The following is a 24,499-nucleotide window of genomic DNA, read 5'->3' as shown; positions in this document are numbered from 1 at the left end:
ATACAAGCTCTAGTAAGACATACCTTGCATACTTCTCTGAACGGAGACTGCCTCCTCCGAAGCTTCAGCAAACTTTTCTTTCTAAAGAAAAAGAACCAGAGATTCTGAACAGAAAGATTTCACATTGTAAAGATAAGGAGTTTCTATCAATTATAACTACAATACTATCGACTGTTTGTTGCTGGTCTTGTTTTATTAAAACTAATATACATGAAACATGTGACGCCAATTACCACCACATGTGGGTCATACACATGCGCATGGATACACACAAATGAGTGCAGTTTGCATGTGTGTGTGTGCACGCATGGGAAGGCATCACTTGCATGCACCTGTAGGCATGTTCATACCTAGGGAAGTACATGCATGTGTGTGTATACACACGGTGCACGTGTATGCTTCATGTTGCTACCCCTCAAACAGCAGCCCTTCTCTTCAGAAATCTGCCTGAGATGGTGAAGAGAGCTCTGAAATTTGTTATTTCTGAGAGTAGTCTGAGTCTAATATCTTGAATCTAGGTCAGTGTCGCTACTTTTTAAACTGAAAAGGCCCATCAGTCACTTACTGTTCAAGGACTTCTTTTCTAAACATGACAATAGGCCAAGTTAAAAATCACTCTCCTGGTTGTCCTGAGATGAACTTTGAGCTAGCTACATCAGAAGGATTGTTACATGGGTATTTCTAACTAGCTGGGATTATGAAAAGATGGCACAGGAGCCACAGTGCATCCAAGCCCCCAGGCTGCCCCCTGTGCATTCCCACAGTCACACTCAAGGTAGCATGTCTTGTCCTAAGATATACGGAAAGATATTGTAACTTGGGGGGGAAAAAAGGCAAGGTTTCTAAAAGCTTTGGAAGGAGGGCAGAGAAACAATGAACTCAAAACATTTTCTTAAAGGACACCAGGTTGGGCGCGATGGCTCACACTTGTAATCCCAGCACTTTGGGAGGCTGAGATGGGCGGATCACTTGAGGTCAGGAGTATGAGACCAGCCTGGCCAATGTGGTGGAACACCATCTATACTAAAAATATGAAAATTAGCTGGGTGTGGTGGTGTGCACCTGTAATCCCAGCTACTCAGGAGGCTGAGGCAGGAGAATCTCTTGAACCTGGGAGGCGGAGGTTGCAGTGAGCCGAGATAGCACCACTGTACTCCAGCCTGGACAAGAGAGAAAGAAAGGAAGAAAGAAAAGAAAAGAAGGAAAAGGAAAAGAAAGAAAAGAAATGAAGGGAGGGAGGAAGGGAAGGAAAGAAAGAAAGGAAGAAAGAAAAGAAAAGAAAGGAAAGAAAGAGCCATACACTTTTATTCACACTTAATAGCACAGAAGTGTAATGAATGGGGAATAGGAAGGGATGTGGAGAACCTGGGACAGCTGACCCTTCATGGCTCATGTGCCTCTTGTCTAGTTTCTCGATAAGCCTCTGGCTTTTCTTTCCATGGTGTGTGGGTGGGCACCATTGGCACTCTTTGTGAATATCAGCCTTGTTTAAACTTGGTTTTAAAGTGCAGGAGGCAAGTAGGAAGGAACAAAGTTGAGAAAAGGTAAAATATATACATATATATGTCATATAACTTGAGATTAAGGAAAGAGAAAACATGAAAGGGAAGGTAATTTTCTGAGATGGAATAAACTGAGTTAGATTTCTTTGAATTTGTTTAATTAGACGGCAAGCATTCTGCCTCACCAAAGGAGGGCGCCGATGGCCCAGGACAGCTGCTGCCCTGAGAGTCACAGATCAAGTAGGAGAAAGTACAGTTTAGGTCCTCATTCAATATGAAACCTAACTGTGTTTGATGTATAACTTGGAATGGTTCTGTGTTTAGCAAAACTAAGTAGTCAATAACATTTCAAAGCAGTGCATTAACAGAGGCAAAGGGATAAATTAAAAAAAAAAAAAAAGTAATACCTACCTTGGCTGTTAGTTTGGGTTTGATCTGACTTCCCTCGAGGGACAATTATTTACCAGCCAATAACTAATACACTCAAGCTGAATCAACACTTAGAAAGAGAAGGCAAACAACTATAGTATTTCTTACTGGAGGATTTTTTTAAAACAGGAAATGGCTAGAAACCCTGAGATTCAGATTCCCAACAGGTACTTACCAAAATCTGAAGTTCTTTTTCCAAAGTCTCTTTCACTTGACTGACTTCACTCAAATTTTCCTGAAGGTTAGTAAGCTTTAGCTCTCTCCCCTGGAGCTCTTTGGTAATGCTACTAGCCTAACACACGGAGTTACATGGTATAGAAGCAAATGAACAAAAGGAAAACAAAAAAGAATGAGAAGAAAAAAAAATAAATGTAAAAAATTTATGAGCGACATAACAAAACTGAAAGGAATACAACAAATTTGGTGTTGGTTTTTAATTGTTTTTGTTGTTGTTGTTTTGTTTTTTGTTTTAATCTTATCTTGTTGGTTTTTAATTCTAAGAGGTCAACAACTTCTTGAACAATCAGTTCTATATATGATTTTCTTTTTTTTTTTTTTGAGACGGAGTTTCGCTCTTGTTACACAGGCTGGAGTGCAATGGCGCGATCTCGGCTCACCGCAACCTCTGCCTCCTGAGTTCAGGCAATTCTCCTGCCTGAGCCTCCTGAGTAGCTAGGATTACAGGCATGCGCCACCAAGCCCAGCTAAGATTTTCTAGTGGCTATGTTTTGGTTTTTTTTTTTGAGACAGAATCTCCCCTGTTATCCAGGCTGGAGTGCAGTGGATCACGGATCACTGCAACTTTGAATTCCTGGGTTCAAGTGATCCTCCAGCACCCGCCTCATAAGCAGCAGGGATTATAGGCACATGCCACCACAGCTAATGTTTAAAAAAATTTTTTTGAGATGGGGTCTCTGGCCGGGATTGGTGGTTCATGCCTGTAATCCCAGCACTCTGGGAGGCCTAGGCAGGTGGATCATTTGAGGTCAGGAGTTTGAGACCAGCCTGGCCAACATGGCAAAACACCATCTCTACTAAAAATACAAAAATTAGCTGGGCGTGGTGGTGTGTGCTTGTAATTACAGCTACTCGGGAGGCTGAGGCAGAAGAATCGCTAATCGCTTGAGCCTGTGAGGTGGCAGTTGTGGTGAGCTGAGACTGCGCCAAGGCACTCCAGTGTGAGTGACAGAGTGAGACCCTGTCTCAAAAAAAAAAAAAAGAGAGATGGGGGTCTCACCATGTTGCCCAGGCTGGTCTCGAACTCCTGGACTCAAGCAATCCTCTTGTCTTGGCCTCTCAAAGTGCTAGGATTAGAGTGTGAGCCACTGTGCCCAGCGGCCATTTTTAAATAGTCAAAATAGACTATTTGTCTATACTTCATTGTAATTTGGAATATCAGCATGATCTGAAGCAGAAGGTATGGATGCTTACTTTCTAAATGAGCTACTTGAGCAATTTCATTTCCTAGACTTTAAAAACCTTAAGGCCAGACGCGGTGGCTCACACCTGTAATCCCAGCACTTTGGGAAGCTGAGGCGGGCAGACCTCACCTGAGGTCAGCAGTTCAAGAACAGCCTGGCCAACATGGCCTGACTCTACTAAAAATGTTAAAATTAACCAGGTGTGGTGGCATGTGCCTATGATCCCAGCTACTCAGGAGGCTGAGGCAGGAGAATCCCTCGAGCCTGGGAGGCAGAGGTTGCAGTGAGGGCAACAGAGCGAGACTCTGTCTTAAAAAAATAAATAAAACAAAAACCTTAAGATGGGAATGGAATATATGTGGGCTACATTATTTTCTCTATTTTTGTATATGCTTAAAGTATTTCAACATTTAAATAAAAATGAAATTTAAAAATCCACTGGACAGGCTGGGCTGGACAGCTCAAGTCTGTAATCCCAGCAATTTGGGAGGCTGAGGCAGGTGGATCACGTGAGGTCAGGAGTTTGAGACCAGCCTGGCCAACATGGTGAAAGCCTGTCTCTACTAAAAATACAAAAATTAGCCCGGCATGGTGGCGGGCGCCTGTAATCCTGGCTACTCAAAAGGCTGAGGCAGGAGAGTCGCTTGAACCTGGGAGGCGGAGGTTAAAGTGAGCCGAGATTGCACCACTGCAGTTCAGCCTGGGTGACAGAGTGAGACTCTGCCTCAAAAAAGAAAAAAAAAAAAAATCTATTGGACAATAGTCATTAGAACTTGGCTTTCATGAATTCTTGATGTAAAAAAGTAAACATTAGCTAAATATTATCTAATTAATTTTTGTGTTTTGATTAGTATTTCGGTACCACATGAGGAGATTTAAGAAAAATTTCCTGTAACCAGTTTGTCATCTTCAACTATGGTTAGTTAGCAATTTTTTGCTGTTTGTCAGTCCTCACCTCACCCCATTTAACTATCGCAACCCTTCCTTCTTTGCCAAGAGAGCAGCTTCTCCCACAAAATCTCAGAACATTCAGCATCAATAACCAGCGCCTCAACTAGTAGCAGGACTGGGAAAGAATTCCTCGAACCACCCTTAAAAATAAAGATGACATCTAACAAGGCTAGTTAGTAAGGAATGCAGCCGGCGAATGTTTCATGTAATTTCCTAAGCCTTGACCAAATGCACACTTGTTCAGTATTTCCCCCAGTAAAGGAGGGGACAGATTGTATCCTCATTGCGCCATAGAAAAAACTCCAGAGTTTTTTTTGCCATGCAAAGTGCTCCAGGCTCTTATCCTTAGTTTTGCTGTGAATGTTATTTATCACAGCATGTTTTTTTGTTTTTGTTTTTGTTGGAGATCGAGTTTTGCTCTGTCACCCAGTGGCACAATCTCAGCTCACCGCAACCTCTGCCTCCCGGGTTCAAGCGATTCTCGTGCCTCAGCCTCCCGAGTAGCTGGGACTACAGGCGCATACCACCACGCCTGGCTAATTTTTGTATTTTTAGTAGAGAGAGGCCAGGCTGGACTCTAACTCCTGACCTCAAGTGATCCACTTGCCTCGGCCTCCCAAAGTGCTGGGATTACAGGTGTGACCACCTCGCCTGGCAAACATGTTAATTTTAATAGTCAAGAAGCATTGAGCTCACATTCTGTTTTTATACATAACCCTATAGATAAGGCAATTACAGTCATGCATTGCTTAAAAGGACCAGGATACCTTCTGAGAAATGCATTATTAGGCAATTACACTGTCGTGTGGACATCATAGGGTGTACTTACACATACTTAGAAGGTATAGCCTACTACACACCTGGGCTACGTGGTACAGCCTATTGTTCCAAGACTATAAACCTGTAAAACTTGTTACTGTACTGAACACTGTAGACAACTGTAACACAATGCTGAGTATTTGTGTATCGAAGCATATTTAAACATACAAAAGGTAAAGATACCATATTATAGTCTTATGGAACCACCTTTGTTTATGTGGTCCACTGTTGATTGAAACATCATTATGTGGCACCTGACTGTATATGGTTAGGAAAGGAGGAGATGATCTTTTAAGTTTCTTTCTTTTTTTTTTTTTTTTAATACAGAGTCTCGCTCTGTCACCGAGGCTGGAGTGCAGTGGCATAATCTCAGCTCACTGCAACCTCCACCTCCCAGGTTCCGGAGATTCTCCTGCCTCAGCCTCCCAGGTAGCTGGGATTACAGGCATCCACCACCATGCCCAGCTAATTTTGTATTTTTAGTAGAAATGTGGTTTCGCCATGTTGGCCAGGCAGGTCTCAAACTCCTGATCTCAGATGATCCACCCACTCCAGCCTCCCAAAGTGCTGGGATTACGGGTATGGGCCACTACGCCCAGCCAATCTTTTTTTTTTAACTTAACCCAAAGAATAGTCATCTAGATGACAATCTTTTAAGTTTCTGTTCATTCATTCATTCATCTTAACACCACAGTGTTAGGGCATTCTATATTTTAAATAGAGTATAGGCTGGAGCTAAGCTTAAAGAAGCGGTCATAGCATAGCCCAGAGATTAATAGATAAGGTACCCAGATAATAGGCAACCAAAATAAATTCACGTGGTTAAGCCATATTGTCTCTAATCTCCTCAGATGAAACGATACTCAGAACATACTACACTATACACAACTGGGGACATCAAGCAATTTAATTAAATCAGCAATTTGGAAGATGAATGACCTCAACTCAAAAGTAACAATGCAAAATAAGAATTACAAATGGAAAAGAAAAAAATGGAGGATGTCAATACAAACCTTGCTACTTTCAGCATTCTTTTCAATCTCTAAATGTTTAATCTGTTTCTCAGCTGCCTCAAGCTGCTGTCTAAGTTTCTCAATTTCCGATTTACCTTCGGAACTGGCTTTCTGAAGTGCATCAAGATCCAAGAGCTTTTCTTCGGTAGCCTTGAGCTGTGATGTAAAATTATCAATAACCTTGGTTTGTTCATTGTATTTGGCTTGCAGTACCTCTAGCTCCTTTACCTTTATTTCAGCTTCCTGTAATTTGTTTAACGTCTCTTCCATTTCTACAAGATGCTGGTCTTCTGCTTTGTCCAGTTTCGACTTGATGACTTCCAGGCTGTTCTCCTTTTCTTTAATGACTTTCATCAGTTTAGCCCTCAGGGCTTCCATCTCTTTAGCATGAGCAGACCGTTCAGATTCTTGTTGATTCTGCAAATTTTCTATTTCGTGTTGGTAATCTAGTCTCATTTTCTCTATTTGTGTTTTTAGCTCAGCAAATTCTGCCGTCTCTGTTCCAAGCCCTTTGCTGAAGGATATCTTCAGTTCTTCCATCGCCTGCTGGTGGGATGCGATGGCAGTCTCCAGTTTGGACTTCCACAGGGCTATCACATCTGAGTTCTCTTTGTTGGCATGCTCGAGCTTGCTTTTCAATGACTCGTTCTCTTTGGAAAGCTTTTCCGTGGCAGTATACAGAGCCTTTATCTCCTTCTGATGAGTTTCTTCCCGGGCTGCAAAATGCTCCTTCAGTGAAGTTATTTCTCTCTGGTGGTCAGTACGAGAGACTTCTAACTTTTCTTGCAAAGAGCTTATCTCTTGTAAAAGGGAAAGTGACATATCCACATCCCCAGCAGGCTTATTGGACTCTAGCCTTCTTCGGAGCTCAGCTACTTCCTGTACTCTCAATGCTAGGTCTTTCTCCAGTTCCATTATACGTGACTTTTCTGAAACTGTAGCCACCTATTAACAGCAGTCCAAAGAAGAAAAGATCATTTAAATAACAAGTCACTGACAATTCTTTTTTCTTTTTTCTTTTTTTTCCCCAAGACAGAGTTTTGCTCTTGTTGCCCAGGCTGGAGTACAATGGTGTAATCTTGGTTCACTGCAACCTCCGCCTCCCTGGTTCAGGCAATTCTCCTGTCTCAGTCTCCCAAGTAACTGGGATTACAGGCACGTGCTATCACACCTGGCTAAATTTTGCATTTTTAGTAGCGATAGGGTTTCACCATGTTGGTCAAGCTGGTCTCGAATTCCTGACCTCAGGTGACTCACCCGCCCTGGACTCCCAAAGTGCTGGGATTATAGACGTGAGCCACTGAGCCTGGCCTGACGATTTTCTGTAACACTGAAGATAATTAATAACTATCCCATCTCAGGCAGCAAACTATTATGAACGTTTACAGGTTAATACATATTTCTAACTGTGGTAATGGCTTAAGTTCAAATTAGTAGCTCAAATTCTAAAGAAGCTTAAATCAGAGAAATACCCATTAACTGGTAAGTTAAAAGAAACAGTAACTTTCAAAGTTCTCAGATATAGCTGCCTCCTGAAAGACATTTCCTTATTTTGCCAGTTTGTTCTACCCCACTTCATCCAGGCTGCATAAATGCTTATCCATTTCATGGAAGTGATCTTACAGAACTGTGCCATCCGGAACAGTAGCTGTTACTCACACATGGCTATGGAGCACCTGAGATGTGGCTAATCTAAAGCGAGGTGTGGTTTAAGGATAGAATACACATCAGATTTTGAAGACTTAGAAAAAAAGGAACACAACATGTCTTGTGGGCCAAGCAGAGTGGTTCACGCCTGTAATCCCAGCACTCTGGGAGGCTGAGGCAGAAGGATCACTTGAGGCCAGGTATTCAAGATCAGTCTGAACAACATAGCAAGACCCCATCTCTGCAAAAAATAAAAAATTAGCCAGGCATGGTGGTACATGCCTGTGGTAACAGCAACTTGGGAAGCTAAGGCAGGAGGATCGCTTGAGTCCAGGAGATTGAGGCTATAGTGAGCTGTGATTGCACCATTGCACTCCAGCCTGGGAGACAGAGCAAACCCTGTCTCTTGGAAAAAAAAAAAAGAAAAAGAAATTATATTTAAAAATGTTTAAAATATCTTGTTTATAATATTTATATTGATTCGATTAAATGATATTTTGGATATTTCAGTTTACATAAGATATATCATTAAAACTAATTTCACTTGTGACTTACAAAAAAGTAATGTGGGTACCAGAAAATTATAAATTGTATATATGTGGCTTGCATTATACTTCCATTGGATAGCGCTTGCATAAAAGGTCTAAAATTACCTGTCAAATGTTTCAATGTAGAATGAAAGCCTCAATTGAAAAATGAATAATTAATTTACTAATCTTTTTTTTTTTTGAGACAGAGTTTTGCTTTTGTCGCCCAGGTTGCAGTGCAATGGCACGCCCTTGGCTCACCACAACCTTCGCCTCCCAGGTTCAAGCGATTCTCCTGTCTCAGCCTTCCAAGTAGCTAGGATTACAGGCGCACACCACCATGTCTGGCTAATTTTTGTATTTTTAGTAGAGACGGGGTTTCACCATGTTGGTCAGGCTGGTGTCGAACTCGACCTCCAGTGAGCTGCCTGCCTCGGCCTCTCAAAGTGCTGGGATTACAGGTGTGAGCCACCATGCCAGGCCTACTAATCATTTTATTAAAACACAAAGTAAGAATGATTACTTACCTGCAATAATACATAAGAATGTTACACAAATTCCCCTTTTTAGATTTTATAATTCTATCAGCATTTTGATGTAAACATCTTCCTCTAACCCCCTAACCCAGTGGTTCTCAGACAGTACACACATGAATCACCTGGAATGGACGTCTAAAGTGCAAGTTTCTACCTATTCCCACATACTTCGATTCTATTTGAGCTCTGGGGTAGTACCCAAGAATTTTCTTCTTTTAAATAAATAACCTAGGGCTAGAAAAACACTTTCTTAACCTTGTCCTTTCATTGCTAGAAATTTATTTCCCTCTGCTACCTGCTATGCAATCCATTTAGCACACAGGATATGTGGAAAATAGCTTCCAGCATAAAAACTCAGACTAATCTAGGAAATGAAAGGAAACAAAATAATTTTAAAACAGCAGTGAGTCCAAACTCTCAAGGATCAAAACTCCTCTGATTGGCCAGGTGAGGTGGTACATAGCTATAATCCTAGCGCTTTGGGAGGCCAAGGCAGGAGAGTCACTTGAGGCCAGGAGTTCAAGATCAGCCTGGGCAACATAGAAAGAACCCCATGTCTACAAAAAAATGTTTTTTTCTTTTTTTTTAAAATTTATTTTTATTTGTTTGTTTTTATTTTATTTATTTATACAAAAAAGTGTTTGAAAATTCCTCTGAATTTAAGACTCCTCTCCCGTACTGTCTTTCTTTGAGACAGAAAATAACAGATATGCTTCTTTCATTTCCTCTGCCCACCTACAGGCTGTGACACCAATAAAGATTACAATGTCCACAAAAGAAGAGGAAAAGCAAGCACTGGGGGTTTCCAAAACGGCATAATCAAAGTAAATAAAATTAAATATTACAGAGCTGATTATAATTGTGCTTCATAGTTATAGACTCCTCAGGTTAAAGATGTTAATTCATTTACACCTGATTTTCTGGGGAGGGAAGAGTCCAAACGTTTGTTACCTCAAAATGACAGACAAAACATTAATAAACCTATTAGGCTGGGCGCGGTGGCTCACGCCTGTAATCCCAGCACTTTGGGAGGCCAAGGCGGGTGGATCATGAGGTCAAGAGATCGAGACCATCCTGGTCAACATGGTGAAACTCCGTCTCTACTAAATATACAAAAAATTAGCTGGGCATGGTGGTGCGTGCCTGTAATCCCAGCTACTCAGGAGGCTGAGGCAGGAGAATTGCCTGAACCCAGGAGGCGGAGGTTGCGGTGAGCCGAGATCGCGCCATTGCACTCCAGCCTGGGTAACAAGAGCGAAACTCCTTCTGAAAAAAAAAAAAAAAGAAAAAAAACACCTATCAGGATCTGATAGAATTTGCTAAAAAATACAAAACCTTAATAAACCTCATTGCTACAAGGTCTATAGCATAAATACATTAAACCCAATATGGCAATGATTCTTAGTTACAACAAAACAGGTAGAGAAAAATGCCAAGTTAAAAAATAAGTAAAAATAATAAATAGCAATGTGATTTTACTTTCCATGGCATTTTCCTATAAAGTATAGCAATTTATTTTTCATTTCCCAAAATCTGCCCTCATTCAAAACTGTGTGTATGTCTACTTCTCCCACTAGTTTGAGACCACGAATTAAGTCAGAAATCATTTTTATTCTTGCTCACATCTCTACAGCACCAAGCACACTGTTTGGAAACTGGATTTATTGGCTAAAAAGAATTCTAAAATGCTTCCTAAAAAGTAACATAAGTGATACTTACACGGGTACTTGGTTATTTTACACTTGGAAAACCAACAGTGAGGATCCACAGAAGATATACCTTCCTTATGGAAAGGTATAAGCTTTTTTTTTTTTTGAGACAGTCTCGCTTTGTCACCCAGTCTGGCGTGCAGTGGCAGGATCTCAGCTCACTGCAACCTCTGTCCTGCTGGTTGAAGCGATTCTCCTGTCTCTGCCTCCCGAATAGCTGGGATTACAGACATGTGCCACCATGCCTGGCTAATTTTTGTATTTTTAGTAGAGACACAGTTTCTCCATGTTGGCCAAGTTGGTCACAAACTCCTGACCTCAGGTGATCCACCCGCCTGAGCCTCCCAAAGCCAAAGTGCTCGGATTACAGGCTTGAGCCACTGCATCCAGCCGACGTAAGCTTTAAACTGAAATACTTAGATAAACCATGGTGTAAATGAATGCCTTCTTATCTAGAGCAGGGGAAAAAAAACATCAAAATTGTTTGCTGATGAAACTAAGACATGGGAGAGGAGTTTACCTGTTTAAAAAAAATTTATTACTTCAACAGCCATCACACTAAAGGAACTCAATCTCATTAGTCCATTGTATTTCCCAGATCAATTATTTGGCTCTAAATTAATAAGAAACAGCACCAAATTACCAGGGGTTTTTTCGTTTGTTTTTTTTTTAGTTTCACTCTTGTTGCCCAGACTGGAGTGCAATGGCTCAATCTCGGCTCACTGTAACCTCTGCCTCCCGGGTTCAAGCCTCCTGAGTAGCTGGGATTACGGGCGTGTGCCACCACACCCGGCTAATTTTTGTATTTTTAGTAGAGACGGTGTTTCACCATCTTGGTCAGGCTGATCTCCAACTCCTGACCTCATGATCTGCCTGCCTCGGCCTCCCAAAGTGCTGGGATTACAGGCGTGAGCCACTGCGCCCAGCCTCATTTTTTTTTAAAAACAGGGTCTTGCTCTGTCGCCCAGGCTGGAGTTCAGAGACATGAACATGCCTCACTGCAGCCTTGACCTCCTGGGCTCAAGAGATCCTCCCACCTCAGCCTCCCGTGTAGCCACCACACCCAGCTAATTTTTTTATTTTTTGTAGAGGCAGGGTGTCACACCACCTTACCCAGACTGGTCTTGACTTATTGGACTCAGGCGATCCTCCTGTCTCAGCCTCCCAAAGTGCTGGGAATACAGGCATGAGACACTGTGCCTGGCCCACTTTTTTTGTTGTTGTTGTTTTCTTGCCAAATACATAGGAGAAATCTTTAGTTCAGGGGCCAACAGAACATGTTCCTTCTTCTTAAGAAATAAAAACGTATGATTTAGAAAAGAAAAATTGTCTAGATTTTTAGATTAGTCAATGAATTCTCAACATAAGAAATTTCTACAAACACTAGAAAATTAAAAAAAAAATCAGCATAGCAAATTTGATTAAAGATGGAGTAATTTTTTAAATTCTGAAGTTAAGGATCTGGCCAATTTAGTCACTGACAGACAAATTCATGATTTAAAAGGGTATGTGAATATATATCTTATATGTAACTGACTATTTCTTAATCTTTAAACACAAAACAACTTCCATAACAGACAGACTCCATCTTGTGGTCTTTAAGAGCACACGCTCTAGGGCCAAATGACCTTGATGCAAATCCTCCCTCCACTATTACTATTTGCTGTTTTATCTTAGGCAAGTTACTTAACTTCCCTGTGCCTCAGTTTTCTTGTCTGTAAAATGGGGACACTAATACTCCCTACCTCCTAGGGTTGTGTTGAGACTGAATACTTGTAAAGACACAATAATGTCTGGCATGAAGTTCGCACTATATAGGTGCTTTAATATATAAACTAAAACATGACTAATGTCCTGGCTCCAAGGGCCAAGCACAATGAGCTGGGGGCAGGAAGAAGCCATTCTGTTCCCAACATACATTTCTCCTGACAACTGAGGTTTTTTTTTTGTTTTTTGTTTTTGTTTTTTTGAGATGGAGTCTCACTCTGTCACCCAGGCTGGAGTACAATGGAGTAATCTCAGCTCACTGTAACCTCTGCTTCCCAGGTTCAAGCGATCCTCCTGCCTCAGCCTCCCATGTAGCTGAGATTACAGGCACATACCACCAGGCCCAGCTAATTTTTGTATTTTCAGTAGAGATAGGGTTTTACCATATTGGCCAGGCTGGTCTCAAACTCCTGACCTCAAGTGATCCACCTGCCTCAGCCTCCCAAAGTGGTGGGATTAGAGGCATGAGCCACTGAGTCTGGCATTCACTGAGGTTTCAATCCCCTGAGTGACAGAAAGCAGGGAGATGCAGAGATCAGTCTTCCAAAATAAAAAGGTAACTGGGGTGAAAGTCCTTAACTCTCACTAAACAGAGCCCATGTTTCCATTTCCTTCTCCCGTGAGACCAGGGAAGAAGGCAGGAAAATAGCTAAAGTAAAACAACAATAACAAAAAATTATTTAGAAAGCCTAATAACTAGAAATATGAGAACAAGAGGACAATTGACTGCTTGTGGCCAGCTGGAGAAATGTGTTTCATGGTATTAATATAAACAACTTCAAATACAGTTATACCCATTTGTTTATTCAGTTGTAAAGTTTCTGATATTGATTTGGTTGGGTTACCAAAGGAACCAGTCTTTACTTTTGACAAAAGACTAAATATAAAACACCTGTTCCTACTCATCAGTCTCATCTCACAAACACCTGAACAGTACCAAGACCAAACTCAGGTTGAACCACTGGGTCAAGGCTCAGGCCACTATAAAGCATGTCACCTGAGGCGTCCACCATTCACATGCATGGGTCTGCTTCATTAAATAGTGAAAAGCATTACCCTAGTGTCTTCTAACTCCCTCTGGAGTTTGTCAGCTTTGGTCTTTTCAAAGAGCAGGCTCTGTTCAAGCTCCTTAATGCGGGCATGCTCCAGTTTGGTCTGCGTCTGTTAGTAAAAAGGAAGAGGAAGAGAACACAACAGTGCCACCATGACATGCCAGCACGAGAGGAGAGAGAGCGGCATGCAGGCTGAGCCACCAGTACCTTCTGCCAAAGGATGAACAAAGGGAAATGGAGAAGGGAAGAGGTGGAGGTGAGATGAGGTGGGCAGTGAGGATGAATACCATGGACAAAGGATGCTGGTGGGCAGGGGGCATGGGCTAGTCTGTTCAGAAAGAAAAAATGGAAACACATGACGCCAGATGAAGTGTCAGAGGCATGCAGCCAAATATAAGTAATATTGATAAGTGAAGTTTATCAGCACCAATTAGAATAGTTAATATCCCTCCCTCTAAACTATCATTTTCCCTCTACCCCACAAAGGCTACTTGACATTAATGTGTATGTAACTGACTCGATAACTTTAAAAGGTATATTGACCCTCAGAATGATCATCACTATCATCTAAATATGGCAAAGATAATGTCATAAATTTTAAAGTGTTCAATAGGTCCTTAGAGCAGATCCGTGCACGCTAGCATATAAACTGACGTAAATAAAGGTCAAATAGTAACCCCAAAAGAAGGAATCTGGAAACTAGAGCTAAGGAAATCACGCTAGCAGCCTCTGCAGAAATGGGTGAGAAGGGTCTGAGTTAGATCCTCAGCAACATTCCTATTATGACAGGGAAAGTAAGTTTCCTTCCAGCAGTGGATTTCCCAAAGGCTACTTGGCTCCAGGGAGGGGAAAAAAAGGAACCATAATTACAAAGAGAAAATTTAGTAATAATTATCCTCTATTGTCTTCATCTCTGAAGCAGGCCAGTTAAGAGGCTCAGGGCAGGAGGAAAGTTTAGCTCAAACTGGTAAGGGGTTTATTATTTTTACCTTAAGATGAAGTTGTTTTTATTACTCACACGTAAAATGGCGACTCAACCCAAAGGCATGAGTTTGAACTCATGCAAAAACAGCTGGTGAGTTAGTAATGTGATTTAAAACCTCTGTGAACTCAGATATTCTGCTCTCCCCACTGTCAGGCACTTGGATGTAGCCTGATGGGGAACACAGAGGATAATCTCCAACAGGTTTAAGTGCAGCAGAATCTTAATCAATTTGAAATAATCTGGGTCCGAATGTATCTCTTCCCACCCCCATCTCTCCTACACAAGAGGTTACCCATTATCAGAATAAGCAACTGACAAGGTCCCCACCCGCAGGGCTGCTCTCAGCAGCTGTCATTTACTTGCAGTAATTTAAATAATTTGTGGTTCTAACTGATGTATCAATCTGGACAATTAACAGGCAATGAAAAAATGACAACAGACTCTAAACAAAGTGACACAAAGTGGTGCAGAGCTTCAGTAGAGGAGGAATGTTAAAGTGAAGGTTACAAATATCTTCACTCATTCCAGTGGGACTCAGGGACCTCAGTTCATTCAAGAGGTCACTTTGCTTGTAAACCAGGTATCAATGGACCATCATGGGATATTTAAAAGGTGAACAAAAATTTGTTTTTTCAATTCATCACCTGCTTCAACTCTGTATACTCCACAAAATAATGGAATATAATTCAAGCCCTAACTGTCTGGATAGTCCCCTTGGTCCGTATGTGCCTTGGATGGACACTGTTCAATATTCCTGCTTTTATAACAAAAGAATCTAATCCTGATCTACATAATTGAGGTCACAGCCTCAAGAACTGAAATCCAAAATACAGTAGTAGGAAAAAGAAAAGGCACTAGAACCTTTATTCTCTTGACACAGTTAAGTGTCCTCTGGGTAAAAGGTCACTATTTCCAGATAAAAAGCAAACATACATTTTATGTGATCTCCTCCCCATTCAGAGATCTTCCAGATGAGCGTGGCCAACACCTCCTTACTGATGGGTCTATATACACATTCTAGGGTTCTACAGTGCCTCAACCTCCCTAGTAGCTGGGATTACAGGCGAGCACTACTTCACCCAGCTAATTTTTATATTTTAGTAGAGGCAGGGTTTCACCATGTTGGCCAGGCTGGTATTGAACTCCTGACCTTAGGTGGTCAATCAGCCACGAGGGAACTAGTGATCCACTTCCATGTCGCAGCACACAGTAAAAATGTGACACTGAACAGTACAACCCTCCTTGTAAAAATCATTCCTTTCTTAGAATAAGACACAGAGTATCCCAAGAGGAAAGTCCTGGGACAGGGGATTGAGAAGGAAAGCAAAGGCTTTGTGAGAAGCGCACAAGAGAGGCGGTGGGGGGGAATCCCATGCAGACTGACACCGAGGGCAGCGGGAGCCTGTTTCGGAAGGAGAGAAGAGACCCAGATCACTGAAGTAGCTTCACAAAAAGGAACCCTTCAGAACAAAAACCTTTCAGAAAGTTCAAGTTTTTTTGTTTGTTTGTTTTTTTGAGACAAAGTTTTGCTCTTGTTGCCCAGGCTGGTGTGCAATGGCGTGATCTCTGCTCACTGCAACCTCTGCCTCTTGGGTTCAAGAGATTTTCCTGCCTCAGCCTCCCTAGTAGCTGGGATTCCAGGTGTGCGCCACCATGCCTGGCTAATTTTTATATTTTTAGTAGAGATGGGTTTTACCATGTTGGCCAGGCTGGTCTCAAACTCCTGACCTTAGGTGATCTGCCAGCCTCAGTCTCCCAAAGTGCTGGGATTATAGGTATAAGCCACAGCACCCGGCCAAAAGTTTAGTCTTGAGTTGTTTATTTCAGCTGCCAAGAGGTGGTAGGAAGTAATGTCATTCTTTAAATTCCTTCTTATGTGGCAGAAAATCAAAGCAAAACATTTCCATGTTCTTTACAACCAGCAGCACAGCTGGCAGGGTACACCAGGAAGCAATGCTCTGGAGACAACATGGCAAGGACTTGTACTGGGTGTATGGACTTAGAGGAAGAAAAGTAAAACACCTGCATACCTAGTAATGCTACAGCTAGAAAACTCTCACTTCAGTAATAACAATTTAAAACACACTGTGTCTTCACTGACAAATGCTTGCCTCTAGGTTCACAACTAAGGAAAATACTGTAGAAACAAAAGGAAGTTTGAATGTCTCATCAGCTGCACTGGCAGGCACTGGTCAGTGGTGGGGGGCACACTGAAAAGGCAGCCAGTCAGCTCTGGGACAGCCACCAGCCTCACAATCCCTTTCTTCTCATGGGAAGCAAAATTAGACACCTTGGAAACTTCCCCAGAATTCCCACAACTTTACATCTAGAATGTTTTATGCTCCCGTCAGATATCATCTTTTTTGGAATAATGCCACTAAAATTAGAACACATTATGAATTAGGTGAAGAAGGCCAGGTCTCCAGACAAAAAGGTCTCCTCCTTTTCTGGCAAAATTATTTATAAAGCAAACATTGGCCTATTCATTAAACACATGAATTTGCAGAGCTTAGTCATTACATACAATTTCTTCAGGATATAAATGTAACTGCTTTGAAAGCCACATGCACAGAAATATTAAGGTCAATGTCCCAAGGTCAGATTACGGAGTTAGTGTTTGAGTATTATCAATAAGCATTTTAATCTGTGATCAATCTTTGTTAACAAGGGAAATATCCACACAGTTAAGTGCCCTCTTACATTCTCAGGATCTTCAGAAATCTGGCTCTTTTGCTATCAGCAAAAAAATAAAATAAATTAAACAACAACAAAAAAGAGATTCTACTAAATTTTCAATATGTGTTAGGGTTTCAAGATAACTTTATTTGATTAATTTCAAGTAAGTTTATCAGACAAACTATACAAGCCTAGAGCTGATGTAAATTATTTTAACTGGACCCTCCCCAAGACACCATAAGCTATATTTTATATGAATTAGATGATGATATGAAACTTCTAATGAGACTTTGGGGTGTTTTTAAATGGATGAGAACAACACAAAAGTCGACTAAAGAAATGTGGCTGTATATGAAATGAGTGAAGAAGATACCTATTAAACTGTTAATGAATCGTTAAATTCTGGGCCCCATACAACTAGAACCCAGAAAATGTTCCCCTTGCTCTTGGTTAACTGTAAAGATACATTTATTTCCACAGCAATCAGAGTTGCTGTTTGGAAGTGCCTCTCAAATTTAAGCATGGTGTGGGCAGCCAACAGACTCTAAAATTGTAGTAAAACTGAGTATTTGGGAAACGCATAGTTACGTGCAATTTTTACTAAAATATTGTAGACTAAAGAACCAAAAATCTGGAAAATTTGAAAAACTGAATGATTTACATTTGTCATATATCTAGCAATGGCTTAAAACCATCAAAATCATTTAATTCTAGTGTCTTAAAACTAATATGAATAAATTGTTAAGAAGGGATGAGAAACCTGACACTAAAGGAAAATCCATGAATTCTACAAATGTCATGGAAGTAAAGGAAGCTGAAATATAAAGTGTTCTTAGTTTTTGCTCTGCTAATTACTTTTTTTAAAAAAATCAACAATTAGAATATATATTCCATTTATATGTTTATAAAAGGATTTATCCTGCAACTGAAAAAGCAAAGTTGAGATAAAGCAAAAAGCTTTTTTATGAACTATTTTTTTTCTTTTTGAGACGAAGGCTCGCTCTGTCCCCTAGGCTGGAGTTCAGTGGCGTGATCTCAGCTCACTGCAACCTCCACCTCCCGAGTTCAAGCAATTCTTCTGCCTCCACCTCCTGAGTAGCTGGGATTACAGGCACCTGCCACCAGGCTCGGCTAATTTTATATTTTTAGTAGAGTCAGGTTCTCACCATGTTAGCCAGGCTGGTTTCGAACTCCTGACCTCGGGTGATCCACCCACCTTGGCCTCCCAAAGTGCTGGGATTACAGGTGTGAGCCACTGTGCCCGGTCTGTTATGGACTACTATGACAAATTTAAAATGCCTTTTCTAATCATCAGAGGAACATAAGTAAGTCTCACTTCAGGACTGCTTTAAGTTAAGGACACACTGCCAGATTTATGACGATGTCAGTTCATGGTTTTGAATTTTGAAGCATGAGAAAAGAGTAGTGCAAGTTTCACTCTGCCATAGGAAGTGGGACACACAATCACAGGCTCAAGGACCAGCGCCGTTACCACAAAGCCACCCTCCAGAACCCAGCATGGTCAGAGAGGCCAGGGTTTCCCCTGCCACTTCCTCAGCTCACTGTTCTGGCCACTCATTTCAGTTGGCACATTATTTCACCCATGTTTCTGAATACTGATACCCATAAAAGTTTTAAGAGAGCTGGAGGGATTTTACCTCAAGATCACCTTTGGTAATTGATTCTTCTTCAACCCGGAACTGAAGGTCCTCAACCTTCCTGTGGAATAAAACCCAAACAAAACACTTAAGAAAGTAAGTAACACTCTGCCTTAAAAAAAAAAACAAAAACGAAAATGACGTTGGGTATGGTAGCTCACTCCTGTAATCCCAGCAATTTGGGAGGCAGAGGTAGGAGGATCGCTTGAGGCCAGAAGTTCAAGACCTGCTGGGGCAACATAGTGAGACCCAGTCCTTGTATTAAAAAAAATAAAATCTATAATCACTACTCTGGTGAATTCAAGCAGACAGCAGCAAGAAATGCCTTAGAGACATAGCAAGTTTAAAAATGCATCTTTGTACCTTGGGAGTCCAAGGTGGGAGAACTGCTTAAGACCAGGAGTTTGAGAGTAGCTTAAGCAACATGACAAAACCTCATCTCTACCAAAATATTAAAAAATTAGCCAGGTGTGGTAGAATGCACCTGTGATCTCAACTGCTTGGGAAACTGAGGTGGGAAGATCTCTTGAGCCCCGGCAGTCAAGGCTGCAGTGAGTTATGATTGTATCACCGTAGTCCAGGCTGGGCAACTGAGTGAGACCTTGTCTCGAAAAAGAAAAAAAAAAACAAAAAACCTGTAATTCCAGCACTTTGAGAAGCTAAGATGGGCAGATTGCCTGAGCTCAGTTTGAGACCAGCCTCAGCAATATGGCAAAACCCCATCTCTACAAAAATACAAAGATTAGCCAGGCATGATGGCATATGCCTGTAGTCCTAGCTATTTGAGAGGTTAGGGTAGGAAGATCACTTGAGTCAGGGACGTCAAGGCTTCAGTGAGCCATGATCACACCACTGCACTTCAGCCTGACTAACAGAGTGAGACCCTGTTTCAAAAGATAGTAATTTTTTTTCTTTTTAGATGGAGTCTCGCTCTGTCACCCAGGCTGGAGTGCAGTGGCGCAATTTCAGCTCACTGCAACCTCTGTCTCCTGGGTTCAAGTGATTCTCCTGCCTCAGCCTCCCAAGTAGCTGGGATTACAGGCATGTACCACGGGCCTAGCTACTTTTTGTATTTTTAGTAGAGACGAGGTTTTACCATGTTGGCCAGGTTGGTCTCGAACTTCTGACCTCAAGTGATCCACCCACTTTGGCCTCCCAAAGTGCTGGGATTACAGGCATGAGCCACCGCAGCCAGCCATAAATTTTTTGACAAAAGAACAGAAGCAAATAGAACTGGTGCCGTGGAATTCAGAAGGGCCTAGAAGGTCTATCACCGTCTCCTGTTTACTTGTAGCCATTTTTTAAATATGAAGAGAATTTCCTAAGTATAGTGTTTCTCTCTCCAGTGAGAAAGTAAGTGATGGTAGTGTACCCTCACTGTGACCCCTGACTACAACATTGCTTATGACTGGCATAAGCACACAGCAACATTAAATTATTACTGAATTAAGTCACTGTTATCAGAAATGACAGAAGATGGCATTAAATCCAACAGAGACAAATTTCCCATAACCCAGGGATGTTCAAATGATTTCCATGAAGACATTTTTTTCAGAGACTGTGTCTGTTCATGGGCTCAAGAAAGTTCCTTTGTTTCTGAGACAGGGTCTTACTATGGTTGCCCAGCTGAAGTGCAGTGGTGCAATCTCGGCTCACTGTAGCCTTGATCTCCTGGGCTCAGGTGATTCTTCCACCTCAGCCTCCTGAGTAGCTGGGACTATAGGCATGTGCCACCAGGTCTGGCTAATTTTTCTTTTTTTGTTTTTCTTTTTAGTAGAGACAGGGTTTTGCCATGTTACCCAGGCTGGTCTCAAACTCCTGGACTCAAAGCAATCCGCCTGCCTCAGCCTCCCAAAAGGCTGGGACTACAGGTGTGAATTGCCATGCCCAGACTGAAAGTTCCCTTTATATGAACCAAACTTAAGTCTCCGTCTCACACCATTTAACATTTTATTTTATATGGACCCCTGTAATTTCATTGTTTCACAGGTGAGAATTCTGTTTTCCTAATAAGGTACTGAATTTCTCAAGTACAGGAACCTTATGTCACTCACCAGACGTAATACAATTCATAAACACTAGGTAACTTGAACCTAGAAAACCAGGAAATCAGTTCCAGGTGAAAACTGGTTGGGAATGACCACCACAATTCTGATAAAGGCTACCCTCAAGAGGATGTTTGGAATGCATCATGGCTCAAGAAATATGTTACATTAACCAGGTCTTGTCTTTTTTTTTTTTTTTAAAGACAGAGTCTCGCTGTCACACAGTCTGGAGTGCAGTGGCGTGATCTCGGCTCACTGCAACCTCTGCCTCCTGGGTTCAAGTGATTCTCCTGCCTCAGCCTCCTGAGCAGATGGGATTACAGGTGCCCACCACCACACCTGGCCAATTTTTGTATTTTTTCTTTTTTTTTTTTTTTAGTAGAGATTGGGTTTCATCATCTTAGCCAGGCTGGTCTTGAACTACTGACCTCATGATCCACCTGCCTCAGCCTCCAAAAGTGCTGGGATTACAGGCTTGGAGTCACCATGCCCCCACAATCAGGCCATGTCTAAATGATTCCAAACTTCTTTTAAAAAGTTGCATCAAAGCAGACCCTCTTCACACGGTATGGCAGAGTTCAATGTCTGCTGGATACATAGTCATTCCTTTGGTTCTAAGGGTTGATAGCAACATGGTTATTAATAGGAAAGTGTCTTCTAAGATCATTTAAAAGGAAAAGGCCACTGGGTGCAGTGGCTCATGCCTGTAATCCCAGCACTTTGGGAGGCTGAGGCGGGCAGATTGTAGATTGCCTGAGCTCAGGAGTTCGAGACCAGCCTGGGCAACACATTGAAACCCCATCTCTACTAAAGTACAAAAAAATTAGCTGGGCATGGTGGTGTGTGCCTGTAATCCCACTACTTGGGAAGCTAAGGCAGGAGAATCGCTTGAACCTGGGAGGCAGAGGTTGCAGTGAGCTGAGATCGCACCACTGCACTGTAGCCTTGGCAACAGAGATAGATTCCATCTCAAAAAAAAAAAAAAAAAGGCACACTTCCGCCAGGAAACAGTCTCTGAGGTCACCTTTTCTCCTCTTCCAGCTGGTTGAGAAGCTCCACCTTCTCCCTGTCAGCAGCTTCCACCATTGTTCTCAGCTGGTCCATTTTGGCTTCCAATTCCAGGACATGCTGGGGAAGGCAAGGATGTCAGTTAATGGGCTATTTTTGACCCAGATACAGACCAAAGATACTTCCCCAAAGAGCTCTGGGTTACCACAGTGGGTGGGTGTTACTCTAAAACCTTATGTTAATATGCTTTCTCTATTTTAATAGGTTATTCTTGACAGCTTTCCTGGAAGATAGATGATGAAAAACCACACCATTAAAGCAATAAAAGACAGTGTTAAAATAACTCTCATCTTTTTTGAGACTGAAACACATATTAAGAGTAATCCACAAACAGCAGCTGTAATCATTGGTAAGGTCCTAGTAACCAAGCTGGACTAACACAGGCCAAAAGACACAAAGACCAGACACTAAAGTAGAATCAAGAAGAAAACTTCATCTCTGTGATCGTAGAAACTGGCACCCCAGGTCGTAGCTTTCAAACAAGCACAGCAAAGAAATGTACACCCATTTCCAGTGCTCTCAAGGCTAGCTCCTCGGTGCCAAGCACCAGGCATGCTTCTCGCTCTCCTCAGTGGATTTAGAAATTATCATCATCTCCACAACAAGGTCAGACTTCACCTGGTCATGTCCATCCCGGGCCAGAGCTAGCTCCTGCTCTATCTCCCCAACGTGGCTTGTGGCCTTGGCCACCTCCGCCCTCTCCAGATCCCGTTCCGCCAGCAGCTGCTCAATGTGCTGCTGCTTCTCCTTCAGGGCCTCCTGGAGGGCAGTGGTACCGGAGATCTTCCTGGCATAACGGGAGGAGGTTTCAGTCAACTGCAAAGGAAAGTTAGAGAAGTGAAGGGCGATGATGCTGTCAGGAATGCGAGGGAGGTGTGATGCATGCATGACGGGCATGTGCTTGGCAAAGCAAGGGCACTGCTCCAGAGCAGGCTGGCCAGGATTAGGTAAGGCTTCCTCAAAAACACAAGACAGCATGTGCCTTCTGTCTATAAATCTCACAAAGAATACACCAGTGTAAAGAGAACACATCAGCTGGGTGTGGTGGCTCACACTTGTAATCCTAGCACTTCAGGAGGCTGAGGCAGGTGGCTCACTTGAGGCCAAAAGTTTGAGACCTGGCCAACATGGTTAAGACCCCAACTCTACTAAAAATACAAAAAGTAGCTGGAGTGCAGTGGTGCGATCTCAGCTCACTGCAACCTCCACCTCCTGGGTTCAGGTGATTCTCCTGCCTCAGCCTCCCAAGCTGCAGCTGTTGCCTGAAAGCTCTTCTCTTCATCAGTTTCCCTAGGACCTTGCTGCAAGACGCACAGGATGCAGATGTACAGCTAGGATCTTTCTTCAATTAACAACTGGGCAACTTCAGAGCTACAAAAGAATCCAATCAAACCCAAATTGCCCTTTGCTGTTTCATTTAGTCAAAGTTCTTGAAATTACTTAAACATACTGGGAGGAAACTCCTGTTGTCTTTTTTAACCATTTGACCCTTACCTTCCAATTTCATTATATAGCTAAATTATACCTTCTCTTGCTAATAGTTCTTCCTGAATTCATTAAACGTGTGGTTCCCAAACCATGTGCAGAGATGCCCCAGCATGAGGGACAAACTCACCAGTGCACTGTAAGAGGTTTTAAATTTTCAAGAGAAACACAGCGACATCTGCAGGACACCATGCAAACTACTAGTTCGAGGCAATTCGGTCTCATCATTAGATTGTCCTTTCAATAACATCATGTCTTTCAAAGCTGGGTTTTGGCTATTGCCATGACAAGAAAGAAAGTACTATGCAAAAATCAATATGCACAAGAAACGAGGTTGGTGATGAGAAATAAGATTCCAAGGCTTGACTAGATGTATAGAGCCCAACAGCGGTGGACATGGAAACACTAAGTCACTGTGGTTAAAGAATGAATTGGCCAGGTGTGGTGGCTCACACCTGTAATCCCAGGACTTTGGGAGGCCAATGTGGGTGGATCACCTGAAGTCAGGTGTTCGAGACTGGACTGGACAACATGGTGAAACTCAGATTATACTAAAAATACAAAAATTAGCTAGGCATGGTGGAGCATGCCTGTAATCACAACTACTAAGGAGGCTGAGGAAGGAGAATCGCTTGAACCCAGGAGGCAGAGGTTGCAGTGAGCTGAGATCACATCACTGCACTCCAGCCTGGCCAACAGCGAGACTCATCTCAAAAAAATAAAAAATAAAAACAAAGAATGGGCTGGGCACAGTGGCTCACGCCTGTAATCCCAGCACTTTGGGAGGCCAAGGTAGGTGGATCGCTTGAGGCCAGGAGTTCAAGACCAGCCTGGCCAACATGGTGAAACCCCATCTCTACTAAAAATACAAAAAAAATTAGCTGGGTGTGGTGGCAGGTGCCTGTAATCCCAGCTACTTGGGAGGCTGAGGCAGGAGAATCACTTGAACCTGGGAGGCAGAGGTTGCCATGAGCTGAGGTCACACCACTGCACTCCAGCCTGGGCGACAGAGTGAAACTCAGTCTCAAAAAAAAAAAAAAAAGAAACATTTTATTTTTTCGACCAGGTGCAGTGGCTCACCCCTGTAATCCCAGCACTTTGGGAGGCCAATGAGGGTGGATCACAAGGTCAGGAGATCGAGACCATCCTGGCCAACATGGTGAAACCCCGTCTCTAACAAAAATAAAACAAAATTAGCTGGGCATGGTG

The 24,499-nt window shown here is 42.3% G+C and overlaps 1 protein-coding gene across 21 annotated transcripts in view; it reads right to left on the bottom strand.

Annotated features, from left to right (window-relative positions):
* Positions 1-24,499, bottom strand: part of CLIP1 (CAP-Gly domain containing linker protein 1) — a 135,132-nt gene that overhangs the window by 61,118 nt on the left and 49,515 nt on the right. For 10 of the 21 annotated variants that reach the window (XM_064379651.1, XM_064379638.1, XM_064379636.1 and 7 more), the window contains 8 exons: positions 22,424-22,621; positions 21,762-21,865; positions 18,693-18,753; positions 17,059-17,091; positions 13,378-13,482; positions 6,136-7,080; positions 2,107-2,223; positions 24-81 (listed from right to left, as the gene is read on the bottom strand). In XM_064379651.1, the coding sequence (XP_064235721.1) occupies positions 24-81; positions 2,107-2,223; positions 6,136-7,080; positions 13,378-13,482; positions 17,059-17,091; positions 18,693-18,753; positions 21,762-21,865; positions 22,424-22,621 (1,621 nt within the window). The remainder of the gene's footprint in view (positions 1-23; positions 82-2,106; positions 2,224-6,135; positions 7,081-13,377; positions 13,483-17,058; positions 17,092-18,692; positions 18,754-21,761; positions 21,866-22,423; positions 22,622-24,499) is intronic. The other 11 variants (XM_064379646.1, XM_064379656.1, XM_064379644.1 and 8 more) reach the window with 5 other exon arrangements.

The sequence above is a fragment of the Aotus nancymaae genome, unplaced genomic scaffold, assembly GCF_030222135.1.
Source record: "Aotus nancymaae isolate 86718 unplaced genomic scaffold, 86718_ANA_hifiasm-v0.15.2.pri h1tg000021l, whole genome shotgun sequence".
Classification (NCBI taxonomy): domain Eukaryota; kingdom Metazoa; phylum Chordata; class Mammalia; order Primates; family Aotidae; genus Aotus; species Aotus nancymaae.
Note: the sequence above shows the minus strand (reverse complement) of the source record. Positions and strands in the feature narration are given on the sequence as shown.